Source organism: Tachyglossus aculeatus, chromosome 1 (genome assembly GCF_015852505.1).
Source record: "Tachyglossus aculeatus isolate mTacAcu1 chromosome 1, mTacAcu1.pri, whole genome shotgun sequence".
Lineage (NCBI taxonomy): Eukaryota > Metazoa > Chordata > Mammalia > Monotremata > Tachyglossidae > Tachyglossus > Tachyglossus aculeatus.
In genome coordinates, this window is record NC_052066.1 from 47,934,726 (window position 1) to 47,954,819 (window position 20,094).

General features: G+C 44.4%; 1 protein-coding gene across 2 annotated transcripts in view; it reads left to right on the plus strand.

Moving 5' to 3' along the window:
* The window catches only part of KNG1 (kininogen 1), a 75,858-nt gene that overhangs the window by 34,948 nt on the left and 20,816 nt on the right, over positions 1 to 20,094 (plus strand). For both annotated transcript variants that reach the window (XM_038752675.1, XM_038752683.1), the window contains exons 6-9: positions 2,340 to 2,424; positions 9,724 to 9,896; positions 12,298 to 12,405; positions 18,179 to 18,265. In XM_038752675.1, coding sequence (XP_038608603.1) covers positions 2,340 to 2,424; positions 9,724 to 9,896; positions 12,298 to 12,405; positions 18,179 to 18,265 — 453 coding nt within the window. The remainder of the gene's footprint in view (positions 1 to 2,339; positions 2,425 to 9,723; positions 9,897 to 12,297; positions 12,406 to 18,178; positions 18,266 to 20,094) is intronic.

A 20,094-nucleotide genomic window follows, 5' to 3' on the forward strand; every position in this document is an offset into this window, starting at 1 on the left:
GCATTTGTGAAGTGCTTACTATGTGCAAAGCACTATTCTAAGTGCTGGGGAGGATGCAAGGTGATCAGGTTGTCACACGGGAGGCTCACAGTCTTCATCCCCATTTTACAGATGATGGAAACTGAGGCCCAGAGAAATGAAGTGACTTGCCCAAAGTCACAGAGCTGACAAGTGGTGGAGCTGGGATTAGAACCCATGACCTCTGACTCCCAAGCCCGGGCTATTTCCACTGAGAAATGCTGCTTCTCTATATATGTGGATGTCAACCCATACATTTTATGGCATCAAAACTTGCCCAGCCAACTGGAGACATTCAAACTGTAGATCTGTCTGTGAAACCCAGCAGCACTTTTGGAAATGGCATTTTCAGATTATTGGTCCTTTTAGCCCAGTTTTTTACAGAAACCTCCAATCTTCTGGCTTCCATCCTCTCCACTCCATTGAAACCCCCCTCTCAAAGGTCACCAATTACCTCTTTCTTGCCAATACTAGAATCTCTCAGCTGCCTTTGACACTGTGGATCATCCCTTTCTCCTCAACACATTATCCAACCTTGGCTTCACTGACTCCGTCCTGTCCTGGTTCTCATCTTCATTCTCAGTCTCCCTCGTGGGCTCCTCCTCCCCCTCCCATTCCCTAACTGTAGGGGTTCCTCAAGGGTCAGTTCTTGGTCCCCTTCTATTATCCATCTAAAGTCACTCTCTTGGAGAGCTCATTCACTCCCACGGCTTCAGATATCATTTCTATGTGGATGATACCCAAATCTATATCTACTCCGCTGTTCTCTCTCCCTCCCTCCAGGCTCGCATCTCCTCCTGCCTTCAGGACATCTCCACCTGGATGTCTGCCTGCCACCTAAAACTCAACATATCCAAGACAGCGCTCCTTATCTTCCCTTCCAAACCCTGTCCTCTCCTTGATTTTCCCATCAGTGTGGACAGCACAACCATCCTTCCCGTCTCACAAGCCCGCAACCTTGGTGTCATCCTTCACTCTTATCTCTCATTCATCTCACACATCCATCCCAACACCAAAGCCTGCCAGTTTCACCTTCACATCATCGCCCTTTCCTCTCCATCCAAACCGCTACCACATTAGTACAATCTCTCATCCTATCCCGACTAGATGACTGCATCAGCATGCTTTCTGATCTCCCAACCTCCTGTCTCTCCCCAGTTCAGTCTATACTTCACTCTGCTGCCCAGATTATCTTTCTACAGAATCATTCTGGACATGTCACCACCCCCTCCTCAAAAATCTCCAGTGGTTGCCTATCAACCTCCATATCAAGCAAAAACTCCTCACTATTGGCCTCAAAGCTCTGCATCACCTTGCCTCTTCTTACCTCACCTCCCTTCTCTCCTTCTCCATCCCAGTCTGCAACACTCCACTCCTCTGGTGCTAACCTTCTCACTGGGCCTCGTTCTCACCTAATCTGCCATCAACCCCTGGCCTACCTTCTACCTCTGGCCTGGAATGCCCTCCCTCCTCACATCTGCCAAACTAGTACACTTCCCCCCTTCAAAGCCCTACTGAAGGCTCACCTCCTTCAGGAGGCCTTCCCAGACTAAGCCCCCCTTTTTCCTCAGCTCCTCCTCCCCTCTCCATCACCCTGACTCACTCTCATTACTCTACCCCCAATCTGCCCCACACCACTTGTGTATATATGTATATATCTATAATTCTATTTATTTATATTAATGCCTGTTTTACTTGTTCTGATGTGTATATATATGTATATATATATATATATATATATATCTAATTCTATTAATTTATATTGATGCTACTGATGCCTCTTTACTTGTTTTGATGTGTCTCCCCCCATTCTAGACTGTGAGCCCATTGTGGGTAGGGATTGTCTCTCTTTGCTGCTGAATTGTACTTTCCAAGCGCTTAGTACAGGGCTCTGCACACAGTAAGCACTCAATAAATACTATTGAATTCATTCATTCATTCAATCATATTTATTGAGCGCTTACTGTGTGCAGAGCACTGTACTTAGCGCTTGGGAAGTACAAGTTGGGAATATATAGAGACGGTCCCTACCCAACAGTGGGCTCACAGTCAAGAATGAATAAATGAATCTGTAATTTATTTATTTATATTAATGCCTGTCTCTCCCTCTGGGCTGTAAGCTTGTTGTGGGCAGGGAATGTGCCTGCTTATTGTTGTATTGCTGTATTGATGTTGATTGTGCTCTGTTCACCAGTTCTTACATCAGTCCACATGGCTTCAACTTTCTCTTAGCACAAAGGGGTTTCAGATGGAGTTTTACTTTTTAAATCATTTCCTACCCCAAACCTCAAAAGACATAATTTTGGTATATTTTTTTTCAGGATACTGGTGAATGCAGTGATAGAGCATTTGTGGATCCTCAAATGAAAATTACAGGCTTTGTACAGAATTGTGAGCTTTTTCCAGGTATGTGATAACTTAAGCTGGTAACTAGAATTCCAGGGCAGGTGGTCTTGTTAGAACTTCAGGTATTGGCTGCAGGGGAAGAAGAGTATGAAATTTAAATTTAATTAAAATGACTCTCTCCTCCAGATTGGAAGCTCCTTCTGAGAAGGGATCATGTCTACCAACTCTACTGTACTCTCCCAAGTGCTTAGTACAGTGCTCTTCACATAGCAAATGCTCAATAAATGCCCACTGATTGATTGATCTCAAAAAGAACTGGAAGCCAGATGCTTTCTTACCTCAGGCCTACAAGAACAAAGTCTAATTGCAGGAAACAAATGATCTGATTCTAAATAATCAGTCAAGCAATTAATAGCATTTAGTGAACATTTACTCTGTGCCGAGTACTGTATTAAGCACTTAAAGAGTAGTACTCTCCCCTGCTTCAAAGCCTTATTGAAGGCACACCTCCTCCTAAAGGCCTTCCCAGTCTCTTTGTCCCCTTTCCTCTTCTCCCATTCCCTTCTGTGTCACCCTGATCTGCTCCCTTTTTCCCCCTGACACCCAGCCCCACTGCACTTATGTACCTATTTGTAATTTATTTATTTGTATTGATGTCTGTCTCCTTCAGACTGTGAGCTTGCTGTGGGCAGGGAATGTGTCTGCTTATTGTTGTATTGTACTCTCCCAAGTGCTTAGTACAATGCTCTGCGCACAGTAAGTGCTCAATAAATGCAATTAAATGAATGAATGAATCATAGTAATTGTGATATTTGTAAGCACTCTGTGCTGAACACTATGTTAAGCGACGGGGTAGATTAGAGACAATCACAATCAGTCACAATCCCTATTAATTAATTAATTCATTCATTCACTCAATCATATTTATTGAGTGTTTACTGTGTGCAAAGCACTGTACTATGCTCTTGGGAGAGTACAATATAGCAACAAACAGAGACATTCTCTGCCCACAACGATCTCACAGTCTAGAGGGGAGAGACAGATATTAATACACATAAATAAGTAAATAAATAAAGATATATGCATATCCCACATAGGCCTCAAAATTGGTAGACCTAATCTCTGCTCTCAATGAGCATATAATCTCAAGGGGCAGACAGACACAAAAATAAATGACAAGTAACGGAAATTGAAATAGAATTTAAAGATATGGGTGTAAAGCTAAAGGGATGGAAAAGGGGAGGGAAAGGGGGAGAGAATGCTGAAGTGGCAGTAGAGGGAGAAATAGAGTGGGAAGGTGAGAGATTAATCTGGAAGATGTGGAACAGATATGATTTCAAAAGGGCTTTGAAGATAGAGTAGCGAAGCATTGTTGCCTAGTGGAAAGAGCACATGGGTCTGGGAGTAAAAAGGACCTGGGTTCTAATCCCAGCTCCGCCACATGTCTGCTGTGTGACCTTGGACAAGTTGCTTCAATTCTCTGGGCCTCAGTTACCTCATCTGTAAAAAAGGGATTAAGACATTGAGCCCCATGTGGAACATAGACTGTGTTTGATCTGAGTAGCAGCATGGCTCAGTGGAAATCAATCAATCAAACTATCGTATTTATTGAGCACTTACTGTGTGCAGAGCACTGTACTAAGTGCTTGGGAAGTACAAGTTGGCAACATATAGAGACGGTCCCTACCCAGTAGTGGGCTCACAGTCTAGAAGGGGGAGACAGAGCCCGGAAAGAGCCCGGGCTTTGGAGTCAGAGGTCATGGGTTCAAATTCCGGCTCCACCACTTGTCAGCTGTGTGACTTTGGGCAAGTCACTTCACTTCTCTGTGCTTCAGTTACCTCATCTGTAAAATGGGAATTAAGACTATGAGTCCCCCGTGGGACAACCTGATCACCTTGTAACCTCCCCAGCGCTTAGAACAGTGCTGTGCACATAGTAAGTGCTTAATAAATGCCATTATTATTATTATTATCATTATTAGCTTGCAACTACCTCTGCACTTAGTACATGCGTGGCACATAGTAAGAGCTTAACAGTTACCATGTAAAAAAAAAAAAGTAGTGGTCTGCCAGATGTGAAGGGAGAGGGGGCTCCAAACAATAGAACAGTGCTTTGCACATAGTAAGCACTTAATAAATGCCATTATCAAGAAGTACATCACAAGAGGTCAATAACAGAATGGAGAGAATGAGTCATGGTGAGTAGGTTGTGTGGAGAGAAGTGAAGTGTGCAATTTGGGGTGTAGCCAGAGAGGAGTGAGGATAAATAGCAGGGAGAGAGTTGATCGAGTGCTTTGAAGTAAATGATCAAGACTTTCTGCTTGACGTGCAAATGAATGGGTAAGCATCGGAGGCATTTGAAGTGTGGGAAAACTTGCAAAATGATGCCTACGAAAAATGATCAGGGCAGCAGAGTGGAGAGGGCAAAGCTGGAGGCTGGGAGGTCAGTAAGGCAAGTGATGTGGTTATGGAGTAGAGCTATGATGGGTGCTTGGATCAGCGTGAAGGAAGTTTGGAGTTTGGAAGCATCAAGTTAAATGAATGGATCAAAGAGAGAAAGAAGCATCAGGTGTGAAAATTGAGTAACAGAACTGAAAATTTGGTTGCTACCAAACCATCTCCAGTCTGCTGGGAAGAAGAGAAGCTTGATTCTGAACTCGGGGGCAGGGGAGGTCCTGTTCAGTTGTCATGACTTCAAGGGAGCTTGTTTCCCACAAGGAGTAATCCTTCTTCCCTCCATCAACATCCATGGGATTCACAAACCTGCCTGTGGCTCCCAGCTCTGATTAAAGAGAGAAAGGTCCCTGACATGGCATCTGACAGTGGCATAAAGATTCCCTGTTGGGGGAGGCCACTTGAGGCAAGAGAAACTCTTGCCTCAGCCATATACAGCGTTATGGGAAAACCTGTCCCTGGTAGCCGAGAGCTCCCGTAACGTTCCTCTCTGTAGCCATTATGATAATAATAATAATAATAATAATAATAATAATAATAATAATTAGTACTTGTTAAGCGCTTACTATATGCCAAGCACCATTCTAAGCACGGGGCAGATATAAATTAATCAGGTTGGACACAGTCCCTGGCCCATATGGGGTTCACACTCTTAACCCCATTTTACAGAGGAGGTAACTGAAGCCCAGAGAATAATAATAATAATAATAATAATAATAATAATAATAATAATAATAATAATAATAATAATCTGTCTCACCCCAGGGCCCTTAAACTCTTGCTGAGATGGGGTAGAGAATCCCTACATAGTGGATAGAGCATGGGCTAGGGAGACAGAAAGCCATGGATTCTCATTCCAGCTCCATCACTTGTCTGCTGTGTGACCTTGGGTAAGTCATTTCACTTCTCTGTGCCTCAGTTACCTCATCTATAAAATAGGGATTGAGACTGTGAGCCTCACATGGGGCAGGGACTGTGTCCGACCCCATTTGCTTGTATCCACCCCAGTGCTTAGTACAGTACCTGGAACATAGTAAGTATTTAACAAATACCATAATTATTATTATTATTATCATTATTACTCACCCTCACCCTCAACCCCACAGTAGTTATGTTCATATTCATAACATTTACTTATATGAATGACTGTCTCCCCTTCCAGACTGAAAGCTCATCATGGGCAGGGAAAATATCCATCAACTCTTTTAAAGCGGACTTTACCAAGTGCTTAGTACAGTGCTCTGCACACAGTAAGAACTCCATAAATACTACTGGCTGACTGATTCTCTGGCTCAGCCCATAGCCCGGCTGAGTGAAAGACCACCTATGCTATCCTGCCCCCAGCAATAAAATCACATCCAACTCCAGCCCCTCGGAAACAAAAGGCCACTTCTGCCACTTAGAGCCTGGTGTTTCTTTCATTCAGTTTTATTTATTGAGTGCTTACTGTGTGCAGAGCACTGGTCTAAGCGCTTGGGAAGTACAAATCAGCAGCATATAGAGACGGTCCCTACCCAACAACAGGCTCACAGTGTAGAAGGAGGAGACAGACAACAAAACAAAACAAGTAGACAGGTGTTAATGCCATCAGAATAAATAGAATTATAGCTATATACACATCATTAATAAAATAAATAGAGTAATAAATATGTAAAAACACATTGAAGTGTTGTGGGGAGGGGAAAAGGGTAGGGCAGAGGGGCTATAGGGAGGGGAGGAGGAAAGGAAAAAGAGGGGGCTCAGTCTGGGAAGGCTTCCTGGAGGAGGCGAGGTCTCAGTAGAGCTTTGAATGGAGGAAGGAGGCTAGTTTGGCAGATGTGTGGAGGGAGGGCATTCCAGGCCAGAGGTAGGACGTGGGCCAGGGGTCAACGGCAGGATAGGCGAGAACGAGGCACAGTGAGTAGGTTAGCGGCAGAGGAGCGAAGTGTGCGGGTTGGGCTGTAGAAGGAGAGAAGGGAGGTGAGGTAGGAGGGAGCGAGGTGATGGACAGCCTTGAAGCCCAGGGTGAGGAGTTTTTGCTTGTTTCGTAGGTTGACAGGCAACCACTGGAGATTTTTGAGGAGGGGAGTGACATGTCCAGAGCATTTCTATAAAAAGATAATCTGGGCAGCAAAGGGAAGTATAGACTGAAACAGGGAGAGACAGGAGGATGGGAGGTCAGAAAGGAGGCTGATGCAGTAATCCAGTCGGGATAGGATGAGAGGTTGAACCAGCAAGGTAGCAGTTTGGATGGAGAGGAAAGGGAGGGTCTTGGCGGTGTTATGGAGGTGAGACCGGCAGGTTTTGGTGGCAGGTTGGATGTGTGGGGTGAATGAGAGAGTGCAGTCAAGGAAGACTCCAAGGTTGTGGGCTTGAGACGGGAAGGATGGTAGTGCCGTCTACAGTGACAGAAAAATCAGGGAGAGGACAGGGTTTGGGAGGGAAGATAAGGAGCTCAGTCTTGGCCATTTTGAGTTTTAGATGGTGGGCAGACACCCAGATGGAAATGTCCTGAAGGCAGAAGGAGAGATGAGCCTGGAGGGAGGGAGAGAGAACAAGGGTGGAGATGTAGATTTGGACATCATCAGCGTAGAGATGATAGTTGAAGCCATGGGAGCAAATGAGTTCACCCAGGGAGTGAGTGTAGATGGAGAATACAAGAGGACCAAGAACTGACCCTTGAGGAGCCCCTACAGTAAGAGGATGGGGGGGGGGGGGGGGAGGAGCCCCCGAAGGAGTCCATGAATGAATGGCCAGAGAGATAAGAGGAGAACCTGGAGAGGATGGGGTCTGTGAAGCCAAGATTAGATAGTGTGTTGAAGAGAAGGGGATGGTCCGCAGAGTTGATGGCAGCTGAGAGGTCGAGGAGGATTGGGATAGAGTAGGAGCCATTGGATTTGGCAAGAAGGAGGTCATTGGTGACCTTTGAGAGGGCAGTTTCGGTGGTGTGTAGGGGATGGAAGCCAGACTGGAGGGAGTCTAAGGAGAGAGTTGGAGTTGAGGAATTCGAGGCAGCGAGTGTAGACGACTCATTCTAGGAGTTTGGAAAGGAAGGGTAGGAGGGAGATAGGGCGACAACTAAAAGGGGCAGAGAGTTCAAGAGAGGGTTTTTTTTTAGAATGGGGGAGACGTGGGCATGTTTGAAGGCAGAGGGGAAGAAACGAGTGGAGAGTGAGTGGTTGAAGGTGGAAGTTAAGGAGGAGAGGCGGGAAGGGGCGAGAGTTTTCATAAGATGAGAAGGAATGGGGTCCAAAGCACAGGTGGATGGGGTGGCACTTGAGATGAGGGAGGAGATCTCATCTGAAGATATTGCTGGGAAGGATGGGAGAGCAGTGGAGAGGGTTGAGAGCTGGGGGGGATGGAGAAGGGGGAGGGGTGACTTTGGGGAGCTCAGACCTGGTGGTGTTAATTTTCCTAATGAAGTAGGTGGCCAGATCATTGGGGGTGAGTGATGGAGGAATGGGAGGAACAGGGGCCTGAGGAGGGAGTTAAATGTCTGGAACAGCTGACGGGGGTGATGGACATGGGTGTCAATAAGGGAAGAAAAGTAGTTTTGCCTGGCAGAGGAGAGGGCAGAGTTAAGGCAGGAAAGGTTAAATTTAGAGTGAACAAAGTTGGCTTGGTGTTTAGACTTTCACCAGCAGCATTCAACAGCTTGAGCACAAGAGCAAAGGAGGTGAACAGTGACAGTGATCCAAGGCTGTGGGTTAGTGGTGCGAGAGCGGCAAGGGAAAGGGGAGCAAGCGAGTTGATTTGAGTAGAGAGGGTGGAGTTGAGAGCAGTAATCTGGTCATCAAGAGTGGGTAGAGAGGATAGGGAGGCGAGGTGGGGTGTGATGCATTAAGCCACACTACTTCCCCTGTCCTTAAAACAGTGTTTGACACATAGTAAGCATTTAATAAATGCCACAATTATTATTAGTCAGTCCATAGGATTTATTGAGCAGTTACCATGTGCAGGGCACTATACTGTTTGGGAATATGCAGTACAACATTATAACAGACACACCCCCTAACCATAGGAATTTAATGTCCTATTATCAAGTCACTCACTTTTGATCCAGGGACCAGGGTCTGTTCTGGTCCAGTCTCTCTCCATCCCTCATGGTAGCAGCTCAAAACCTGCCTCTCAGGGCATCCCTCACACCTAATTATAATAACAAAAAATTATAATAATGGTATTGTTAGGCACTTACGAAGTGCCAGGCACTGAATTAAGTGCTGGGGTGGATAAAAACAAATCAGGCTGGACACAGTCTCTGTCCCACGTGGGTCTCACAGTCTCAATCCCCATTTTACAGATGAGTTAACCGAGGCACAGAGAAGTGAAATGACTTGCCCGAGGTCACCCAGCAGACGAGAGGCGGAGCTGGGATTATAACCCATGATCTTCTGATTCCCAGACCTGTGCTCTACCGCTTCACCATGCTGCTGTGGAGTGTAGGTCAACCTTCAGATAAGGGGAGCCCAGGTCCAGGGCGAGAGGGGAGAGAGGAACACGGCATGGTGAGGTGGGATGGCCAGATTAGGTCAGGACTGCCAGTTTCTGAGAACGATTTGAACAGAGTTCATCCCAAATTCAGCCGGCTTCTCCTTGAGTCCAGCCACCACCTGCCTCGCTCCGCTTTTGATGTCAGCCAAAAAGTGGGAAAGTTGGCCGTTTTTATTCATGCTGTTTGTAAAAATCATTCTCAGCTGTTCATTAAATCATATTTGGCCACCCTGTGTCAGGATAAAAGCAAAATACTGTCTCTGACCTTGAGGAAACAAAGAATGCCCCTTTAAGGACACAAAGCTTCTAAGGGCAGAGAGAAGTAGTGTCACTCGCTGTTCTAATGAAGTCGGGTGGAAATGAAATGTTGTGCTCTAGTAGTGTCTGGACTTCAGGCCTCCCTTTAGAGTAATCTGAAGCCTGATATTTTTAAAGGACTGGGATGGATTCCACCACCTGTCTTAGATTGCCCCGGTTGCCCCCGACATCTACCGGTCAACAGCCCCGAACTGAAGGAGCCGCTGAAACATTCCCTCGAAGCAGTGAATTCGGCGAATAATTACACATTCTATTTCAAGGTGGAAAAGGTCACAAAGGCTACATTCCAGGTTTGTAATTGACTTTCGTCTTTTATAAACTCTTTTTTTCTTAAGACCAGTACCCTAACCTATGTCTGCTTGCTTCATCTGATCGCTCTTCTATTAATCGGGTATTTATCATTACTACGAGAGTTGGGAAAGCTTTTATTTATTAAGACTGACCCCTTTAGAGTCTTTAGAAGTTTAACCAGCGTGTATGCAGAAGGTCCAATAAATTTTCTGGGGGTTTGGATTTTTAAATTGAACCAATAATCCTTCCTTGAGAAAACAAATAACTCCAGTGACCAAGAAGCATCTAATATCTGCAGGGCAGAGGGGGAAAAGTCCTCACCTTATTAGATATATATAAGAACTATAAATCAAAAATATTACCTTGCATTTACAGAGCGCTTAGCGCTTCAAATGTATGATCTTAGTGTTCCTCTCCACCTCCCTCTGATGGATAGTTTTTAATATCTACGGAGAACTGAACAAATAATTTTTTAATATAAAAGGTGGATAGTATGATCCTAAATCTTTTCCCCGTGCAGATTTTTTTTCTGTAATTTATATTTCAGTACTCAATATCCAATCTTCAGGGCATCAGCCATCTTGACTGAAAAATATCCTGAACTACTAGACTTCACATTCAGAAGAGACGCAGTGTGGTCTAGTGGATAGAGCACGGGCCCGGGAGGAAAAAAGGTCCTGGGTTCTAATGCAGGCTCTACCACTTGTCTGCTGGGTGACCTTGGGCAAGTCACTTAACTTCTCTGAGCCTCATTTACCTCATCAGTAAAATGGGATTGAGGACTGTGAGCCCCACGTGAGACATGGACTGCGTCCAAACTGATTAGCTTATCAGTTACCCCAGCACTTAGTACAGTGAGTGGCAAAAATAACCCCCCAGTAAATGGCTTCAACTTCTTTTTGCTTGGTGCAAAGGAAGCATTTTGAGATTCTGGAATGAAAGGCACTTTTAATATTTTCTTTTATTTTTCTTTGTCCTAATTGGCCATTTTCCCCTGTTAACCATTCCTCACCATCCTGGGTACCGAATGTCATGCTTATAAAGCCACAGTACGCCGGTTTCAATATTTTAGCATTATGTTTATTGGATAGAGCACAGACATGGGAGTCAGAATGTCCTGGGTTCTAATCCTGGCTCTGCCACTTGTCTGCTGTGGGACTTTGAGCAATTCAATTCACTTCTCTGGGCCTCAGTTACCTCATCTGTAAAATGGGGATTAATGCTGTGAGCCCCATGTGGGACAGGGATTGTGTCCCACCCGCTTTCCTTGTATTCACTCCAGTGCTTAGTACAGTGCTTTGCATATAGTAAGTGCTTAATAAATATTGTAATTATTATTATTATTATTTGTACTCCCCGAGCACTGAGCATGAACCCAACCCCAATCACAGATATTCCCAGATCAATAATTGAGCAATATCATTTCCAGGACTGCTTCTAAATAATTACAGTCCTGGCCTTCGAGGTGGGCGATACAAACAGACATATCTAAAAGAAAAAGATTTTTTTTTTAGTTTTCCTTCTTTTCCCTGTCCCCTCAGATTTCACTAAATTTAAAATAGACTTTAATGACTTTATCTGTTATTGCCAGTCAAATCGCTTCGGCTGTTCAAAACTATTACCAGAGAGCCCACCTCATCTGTTTGCTAAAATGATCACACTCTGTGGGATAGACAAGGCCAAGATAGGCAGAAATATCAACAAAGAAGCCACGTGGGCTAGTGGAAAGGGCACAGGGCTGGGAGTCAGAGGACTTGGCTTCGAATTCCAGTTCTGCCACTTGCCTTCTGTGTGAACTTGGGCAAGTCACTTAACTTCTCTGTGCCTCAGTTATCTCATCTGTAAAATGGGGATTAAGACTGTGAGCCCTATGTGGGACATGGTCTGTATCCAACGTGAATGTCTTGTATCTATCCCAGAACTTAGTACAGTGCCTGGCACATAGTAAGTGCTTAATAAATATGAAGTGCTTAATAAATATGATTTTTTAAAAAACAAACAAAAAACCTAACATCTTCCTGCCTCAGATTTATGTTTGTGGGCAAAATCCAATAATAATAATGGCATTTATTAAGCGCTTACTATGTGCAAAGCACTGTTCTAAGCACTGGGGAGGTTACAAGGTGATCAGGTTGTCCCACGTGGGGCTGACAGTCTTAATCCCCATTTTACAGATGAGGTAACTGTGGCCCAGAGAAGTGAAGTGACTTGCCCAAAGTCACACAGCTGACAACTGGCAGAGCCGGGATTCGAACCCCTGACCTCTGACTCCAAAGCCTGGGCTCTTTCCACTGAGCCATGCGTGCCACCACTATTTCACTCGTTTCACTATTTCGCTTTCAGAGCACTCCCTCTAAAATCGTTAATTCCAAACCTAAGTAACTTTAATCATTTTTCCAGGTGGTGGCCGGAGAAAAATTTTCGATTGAGTTTCTTGTCAGGCAGACCAAATGCTCCAAGGAAGACAATGAAAAGATGCCCGAAGACTGTGAGCCTAACAATGATGGAGTAAGTGGAAGTCTTTATATTCGATAGGTTAGCTGGTACCCAGCTGGTAAGTGCATTTCACATAAAATGACTGCATTCCAAAGGAGCGGTGTGGTCTAATGGATAGAGCACGGGCCTGGGATCCATAAGGACCTGAGTTCTAATCCCAGCTATGGGTGACTTGCCTGCTGGGTGACCTTGGACAAATCAATTAACTTATTTGTGCCTTAGTTACCTCATCTGTAAAATGGAAATTAAGACTGTCAGCCCCAGGTAGGATAGGGACTATATCCAACCTGACAACTGTGTATCCAGCCCAGCGCTTCTGCACTTAGAACAGTGCTTGGCACATAGTAAGTGCTTAACAAATACCATAATTATTATTATTATTATTGCAGGGTCTGTACTAAGCACTTGGGAGAGTATGATATAACAGAACTGGTAGACACGGTCCCTGCCCGCAGTGAGCTTACAGTCTAGAGGAACTTCCTTTCCAAAGTAACCCCAAGCCTGCATCACTTCAGGATTCAGCATACACCTTTACATAGACTTTTCTATGCAGGTCTCCAGTTTTAAAATAATAAGACATTAATATTAGAATCAGGAATGTTGACTTGGACTTTAAAATGACATTTCAGACTTCTTCAGATTTTTCCATTAAGGGTAATGAATTGCACATACCTAAAAATGACTAGCTCTCTGCAAATTAGTTTCTTAACAGGTATTTTCAATATTTCATGATACTCTAAACACTATATAGCCTTGGCTTCCGTGACATAGGCCTGTCCAGGTTTTCCTCTTCCTTGTCTGGCCATTTCTTCTTGGTCTCTTGACCCTGACTTCCTCCCTCTTCCTCCCACCCCTTATTGTTGATAGAAATCAAGCATACAATTCAGCACAGTAGGATAAATTCTAAAGATGAACTGTGATCTGATAAACATGAATGTTGGCAGGTTCAAACCTTCCTTTGAGCTGCTCAGCAGCCGTGATTTCAACTACCACCTCTATATTTGAATCCCAGATTTACCTCACAAGTTCCGACCTCTCCTCCTCCCTATTTTCGCCAGCCTCCAGCGTGTCTCTTGGTTGATGTATTCCACTGGCACCCAAGCCACTTAACTTCTCTGAGACTCAGTTCCCTCATCTGTAAAATGGGGATTAAGACTATGAGCCCCACGTGGGACAACCTGATCACCTTGTATCCCCCCAAAGCTTAGAACAGTGCTTTGCACCTAGTAAGTGCTTAACGAATGCCATTATTATTATTATTATTATTATTATTATTATTATTATTATTATTCTTTGCCCCAAACTGAACTTCTCATTTTCCCTCCCGAATCTTCTTCTCCCCCTAATCAATCATTCAGACAGTGGTGTTTATTGAGAAGCAGTATGGCTCACTGGAAAGAGCACGGGCTTTGGAGTCAGAGGTCATGGGTTAGAATCCCGGCTCCGCCACATGTCTGCTGTGTAACCTTGGGCAAATCACTTAACTTCTCTGAGCCTCAGTTACCTCATCTGTAAAATGGGGATTAAGACTGTGAGCCCCACGTGGGACAACCTGATCACTTTGTATCCCCCAAGCGCTTAGAACAGTACTTTGCTTAACAAAGCAAACAAAGTAAGTAAGTGCTTAACAAATGCCAACATTATTATTATTATTGAGCACTTCCTGTGGCAGAGCCCTGAGGAAAGCACTTGGGAGAGTACAATACAATTTAACATTCCCATTGCAGTTGACTTCACAATTCTGGGCAGAGAAAGCGTTGATCAACTCTGTTATTTTGTACTCTCCCTAGCGCTTAGCACCGTAAATGCTCAAATGATTGACTCCTTCCTTTCTTTCATTCCCCACATTCAGTCTCTTATCAAATCAAATCAATTTTTCCTCCACATTTCAGCATCCTCCTCTTCCTCTCCAACCAAATGGCCTCATGCTGGTCTAGGCACTTGATGTATCCCAAGTCGACAATAGGTTCAGCCTCCTCACTGGTCTCCTGGTCTCTCACCTCTCGTTTCCCCAGTCTGTCGCCTAGATCATAGGTCTAAAATGTTGATTTGCTCACATTCCCCCTCTCATTAAAAATTTCCAGTGCTTGTCCGTTCCTCTTCATTTCAATCAGAAACTTCCGACCGTGGTTTTTAAGGCACACACTCAATTCTCTCCCTTCTTGGCCTCCCCGTTAGCGTGAAAGCTCCTTGTGGCCAGAAACCTGTCACTCTACTTCGTCTGTCCTTTTTTTTTTGAATGGCATTTATTAAGCGCTTACTATGTGCAGAGCACTGTTCTAAGCACTGGGGAGGTTACAAGGTGATCGGGTTGTCCCACGTTGGGCTCACAGTCTTAACCCCCATTTCACAGATGAGGTAACTGAGGCACAGAGAAGTGAAGTGACTTGCCCAAAGTCACCCAGCTGACAATTGGCGGAGAAGGGATTTGAACCCATGACCTCTGACTCCAAAGCCCCAGCTCTTTCTGTTGAACCACGCTGCTCTAGCACAGTGTTTGCCACTAAAAGTGGTTGTGGTATATGTTAACTGCTTACCATGTGTCAAGCACTGTAGAGAAGCGGTGTGACTCGGTGGAAAGAGCCCGGGCTTTGGAGTCAGAGGTCATGGGTTCAAATCCCGGCTCCACCACTTGTCAGCTGTGTGATTTGGGGCAAGTCACTTCACTTCTCTGGGCCTCAGTTATCTCATCTGTAAAATGGGGATTGAGTGTGAGCCCCCTGTGGGACAACCTGATCACCTTGTAACCTCCCCTGTGCTTAGAACAGTGCTTTGCACATAGTAAGTGCTTAATAAATGCCATTATTATTATTACTAATGCAGGTCCTACATGGGACTCACAGTCTAAGTAGAAGGGAGAACAAGTATTACATCCCGATTTTGCAGTTGAGGGAATTGAGGCATAGAGAAGTGAAGTGACTTGTCCAAGGTCACACAGTAGACATATGGCAGAGTCGGGATTAGAACCCAGATCCTCTGGCTCCCAGGCGCATGCTCTTTCCACTAGGCCATGCTGCTTCTCTACATAAAGAGCCCGGGCTTGGGAGTCAGAGGTCGTGGGTTCTAATCCCGGCTCCGCCACTTGTCAGCTGTGAGACTTTGGGCAAGTCACTTCATTTCTCTATGCTCCAGTTCCCTCATCTGTAAAATGGGAATTGAGACTGTGAGCCCCACGTGGGACAACCTGGTTACCTTGTATTCCCCCTCAACGCTTAGAACAGTGCTTGGCACATAGTAAGCGCTTAACAAATATCACAATTATCCAGCTCTTAGAACAGTGCTTGGCACATAGTAAGCGCTTAATAAATGCCATCATTATTATTACTTCTCCTTCTCCTCTTTCTCTTCCTCCTTCTACTACCTATCCACTCTCCTCTTCTCCCCCTACACCCCAGCTCTTTTTTCCTCTGAAGCTTATCACTGTACCTGGTTCTCATCTTTCTTGCCACATATCTCTTGATCATACTTTTCCCCTTCCTTGAACTGCGTCCCACTTCAAATCTGACAAATTAATAATTAATAATAAAGCTATAGTCCTTCAGTGCTTACAATGTACCAATCACTGTACTAAGACAATCAGATCCGACACAAACTCTGTCCCAGTTAGAGCTCACATTCTAAGTAGGAAGGAGTAGGATTTGTTCCCCATTTTACAGGCGATTTTGACACCTGTCTCCATGTTTTGTCTCGTTGTCCGCCTCCCCCTTCTAGACTGTGAGCCCGTCGTCGGGTAGGGACCGTCTCTATCTGTTGCCGACTTGTACTTCCCAAGCGCTTAGTCCAGTGCTCTGCACACAGTAAGCGCTCGATAGATCCGATTGAATGAATGAATGAAAGTGTGGGCTGAAGTGGGGAAAGACAGGCGGCAGGGAGGTCATCAAGGAGTCTGATGTAGTAGCCAAGTTCTGTTACTCCTCTATAATTGAGTATGCAGTTTTGGGCAAGTTTCGCAGTAGTGCAGTATCCAATCTGGGTTCATGGGCCAATCCCTAATATATAAGACTGCTTCTATGAGCAAGTTAGTTCAGACTTAAACCATTTTGGTTTAAGATGTGGTTTTCAGGAATCAACTGTCCCAAGTCCAAGGACTGTTCCCTCACCCAGTTCAGTTTCTGCTTGTATTTTCAAAGTAGTTCCACATGCTCCTAAAGTGAATGTTGTTGGTTGGCCATCCTTGCCCTTATCAGAGAAGCAGAATCAACCTCAAATTGCAAGCTCCATAAATCCTTTCGTAGATTTTTTACTTGTACATGTTTCTATTTATTTTATTTTGTTAATATGTGTTGTTTTGTTGCCTGTCTCCCCCTTCTAGACTGTGAGCCCGCTATTGGGTAGGGACCGTCTCTATATGTTACCAATTTGTCCTTCCCAAGCGCTTAGTACAGTGCTCTGCACACAGTAAGCGCTCAACAAATATGATTGAATACTGAGATGAGGAAACTGAGGCACAGAGCAGTTAAATGACTTGCCTGAGGTCACACAGCAGACAGATGGTGGAGCGAGGGTTAAAGCACAAGTCCTCTGACCCCTAGCCCACACTCTATCCTCTAGGCCATTCAGTTTCTCCAGATCTCAGCATCTTCAGAGCCCTTATGAAATCATATCTCCTCCAGAAACCTTCCCCAATTAATCTTTACTCTTCCCCTCCTAACACTAAAGAATTTCTATTCACAACTTCCCAGAGCACTTATGTGCATAGAGAAGCAGCGTGGTTCAGTGAAAAAGAGCCCGGGCTTTGGAGTCAGAGGTCAGGGGTTCAAATCCCGGCTCTGCCCATTGTCAGCTGTGTGACTTTGGACAACTCGCTTAACTTCTCTGTGCCTCAATTACCTCATCTGTAAAATGGGGATTAAGATGGTGAGCCGCCGGTGGGACAATCTGATCACCTTGTAACCTCCCCAGTGCTTAGAACAGTGCTTTGCACATAGTAGGCACTTAATAAATGCCATTATTATTATTATAACTTGGCCAGTCTATTACTTAAGCACTAATTCCTGTACATACCCCCTTTTGCTTCTTCCTCCTTTCAGTAAATTATTTTAGCACCTGTATTCCCTGCCATATTCCCTGCCCTCCGTGGGACAACCTGATCACCTTGCATCCTCCCCAGTGCTTAGAACAGTGCTCTGCACATAGTAAGCGCTTAATAAATGCCATTATTATTATTATTATTATTATATCTAGATTATGTCCTTTTACTCTACTGTACTGTTTCATATGCTTAGAATAGTGCTCTGCATACATTAGGAACTAAGTACTATCGATCGATTGATTGAATAAACTTATGTAGAGTTTGTTTCTCAGAAAGATATTGTGTTACGTCTAAAGGACATTAGGAATTTATGTCTATCCAGATAAAATGTCAAGACACAACAAGGCTAAAATAGGCATTGAAAGACTATTTTGTTATTCTTGAATTGATTTGTTCTCAGTTCTCCCCCCCCGCCTTACCTCCTTCCCTTCCCCACAGCACCTGTATACATGTATATATGTTTGTACATATTTATTACTCTATTTATTTATTTATTTATTTATTTATTTTACTTGTACATATCTATTCTATTTATTTTATTTTGTTAATATGTTTGGTTTTGTTCTCTGTCTCCCCCTTCTAGACTGTGAGCCCACTGTTGGGTAGGGACCGTCTCTATATGTTGCCAACTTGTACTTCCCAAATGCTTAGTCCAGTGCTCTGCAGACAGTAAGCGCTCAATAAATACAATTGATTGATTGATTGATTCTCTTTGCTTATGAATGACTCTAAGTGTTCTTGTTTTTTCAACAGAAAGTTTTAAACTGCAGTGCTGTGGTTAACATCGTGCCTTGGGAGAATAAAGTGTATCCCACTGTCACGTGCGAGGAGCATGGAATGGTATGTTGTTTAAAGCTCTACCTTTTCAAAGTATAAAATCATTATTCTGACCGTTCGTGACATCGACTCTATCCCCAGCTAAACGGGATTAGGAACATAAAATTCCACTGGGCCACTTCAACGATGATTTTCCATATAGAGAGAAGCAGCGTGGCTCAGTGGAAAGAGCCCGGGCTTTGGAGTCAGAGGTCATGGGTTCGAATCCCGGCTCTGCCACATATCTGCTGTGTGACCTTGGGTGAGTCACTTAACTTCTCTGAGCCTCGGTTACCTCATCTGTAAAATGGGGATTAAGACTGTGAGCCCCATGTGGGACAACCTGATCACTTTGTATCCCCCCAAGCGCTTAGAACAGTGCTTTGCACATAGTAAGCGCTTAACAAATGCCATTATTATTATTATATAGAGAAGCAGGGTGGCTTAGTGGAAAGAACGCGGGCTTGGGAGTCAGAGGTCGTGGGTTCTAATCCCGTTCCACCGCCTGTCAGCTGTGTGACCTTGGGCAAGTCACTTAACTTCTCTGTGAATCAGTTCCCTCATCTGTAAAAGGGGGATGAAGACTGTGAGCCCCACGTGGGACAACCTGATTACCTTGTATCTATCCCGGCGCTTAGAACAGTGCTTGGCACATAGTAAGCGCTTAACAAATACCAAAATTATTATTATTATTATCTGACACAAGTTCTCCTATCTTCCCACCGAACTCTCAGCCAATGGGCTAGTGGAGACCGTGAGCCCACTATTGGGTAGGGACTGTCTCTATATGTTGCCAACTTGTACTTCCCAAGCGCTTAGTACAGTGCTCTGCACACAGTAAGCGCTCAATAAATACGATTGATGATGATGATGATGGAGAAAAGAATTGCTCAGGTCTCTTTCCCCTCCGTGAGGCCTGGGTGGGGCTATATCTGCCCTGTCCAGTCACCTTCCACAGTCTCCCCCTGCACTTTTCCTTGCCACCGTTGTCCATTTGTATGGTGAAAGTCAGTCAGTCAATCGTATTTATTGAGCGCTTACTACGTGCAGAGCAATGTACTAACCTCTTGGGCGTGTACTATCATGTAACAATATAACAGGCACATTCCCTGCCCACAGTGAGCTTACAGTCTGGAGGGGGAAAGCAAAAATCAGCTTTCCTAAGGCCTCACTGTGCGCTTATAGCAGCAGCAGGGCGGAGACTGCCATGACAGTTTCCCGTTGACACAACTTTGGCATTATCTGGCTCCTACCTATTATTATTATTATTTTTATAAGATTATTGTAATCAGAAGCAGCATGGAATAGTGGATAGAGCCCAGGCCTGAGAGTCAGAAGGGTTCTAATCCCGACTCGGCCACTTGCCTGCTGTGTGACCTTGGGCAAGTCACTTTACTTCTCTGGGCCTCAGTACCTTCATCTGTAAAATGGGGATTGAGACTGTGAGCCCCACATTGGACAGGGACTGTGTCTGACCCCATTTGCTTCTATCAATCAATCAATCAATCGTATTTATTGAGCGCTTACTGTGTGCAGAGCACTGTACTAAGCACTTGGGAAGTACAAGTTGGCAACATATAGAGACAGTCCCTACCCAACAGTGGGCTCACAGTCTAAAAGGTGGAGACAGAGAACAAAACCAAACATACTAACAAAATAAAATAAATAGAATAGATATGTACAAGTAAAATAAATAAATAAATAGAGTAACTTTGCCCAGCACATAGTAAGCGCTTAACAAATGCCATAATTATTATTATTATTATCATCATCATCATCATTATGGTATTTGTCAAGTGCTTACTTGTCATGAGCTCAGGCCTGGGAATCAGAAGGTTATGGGTTCTAATCCC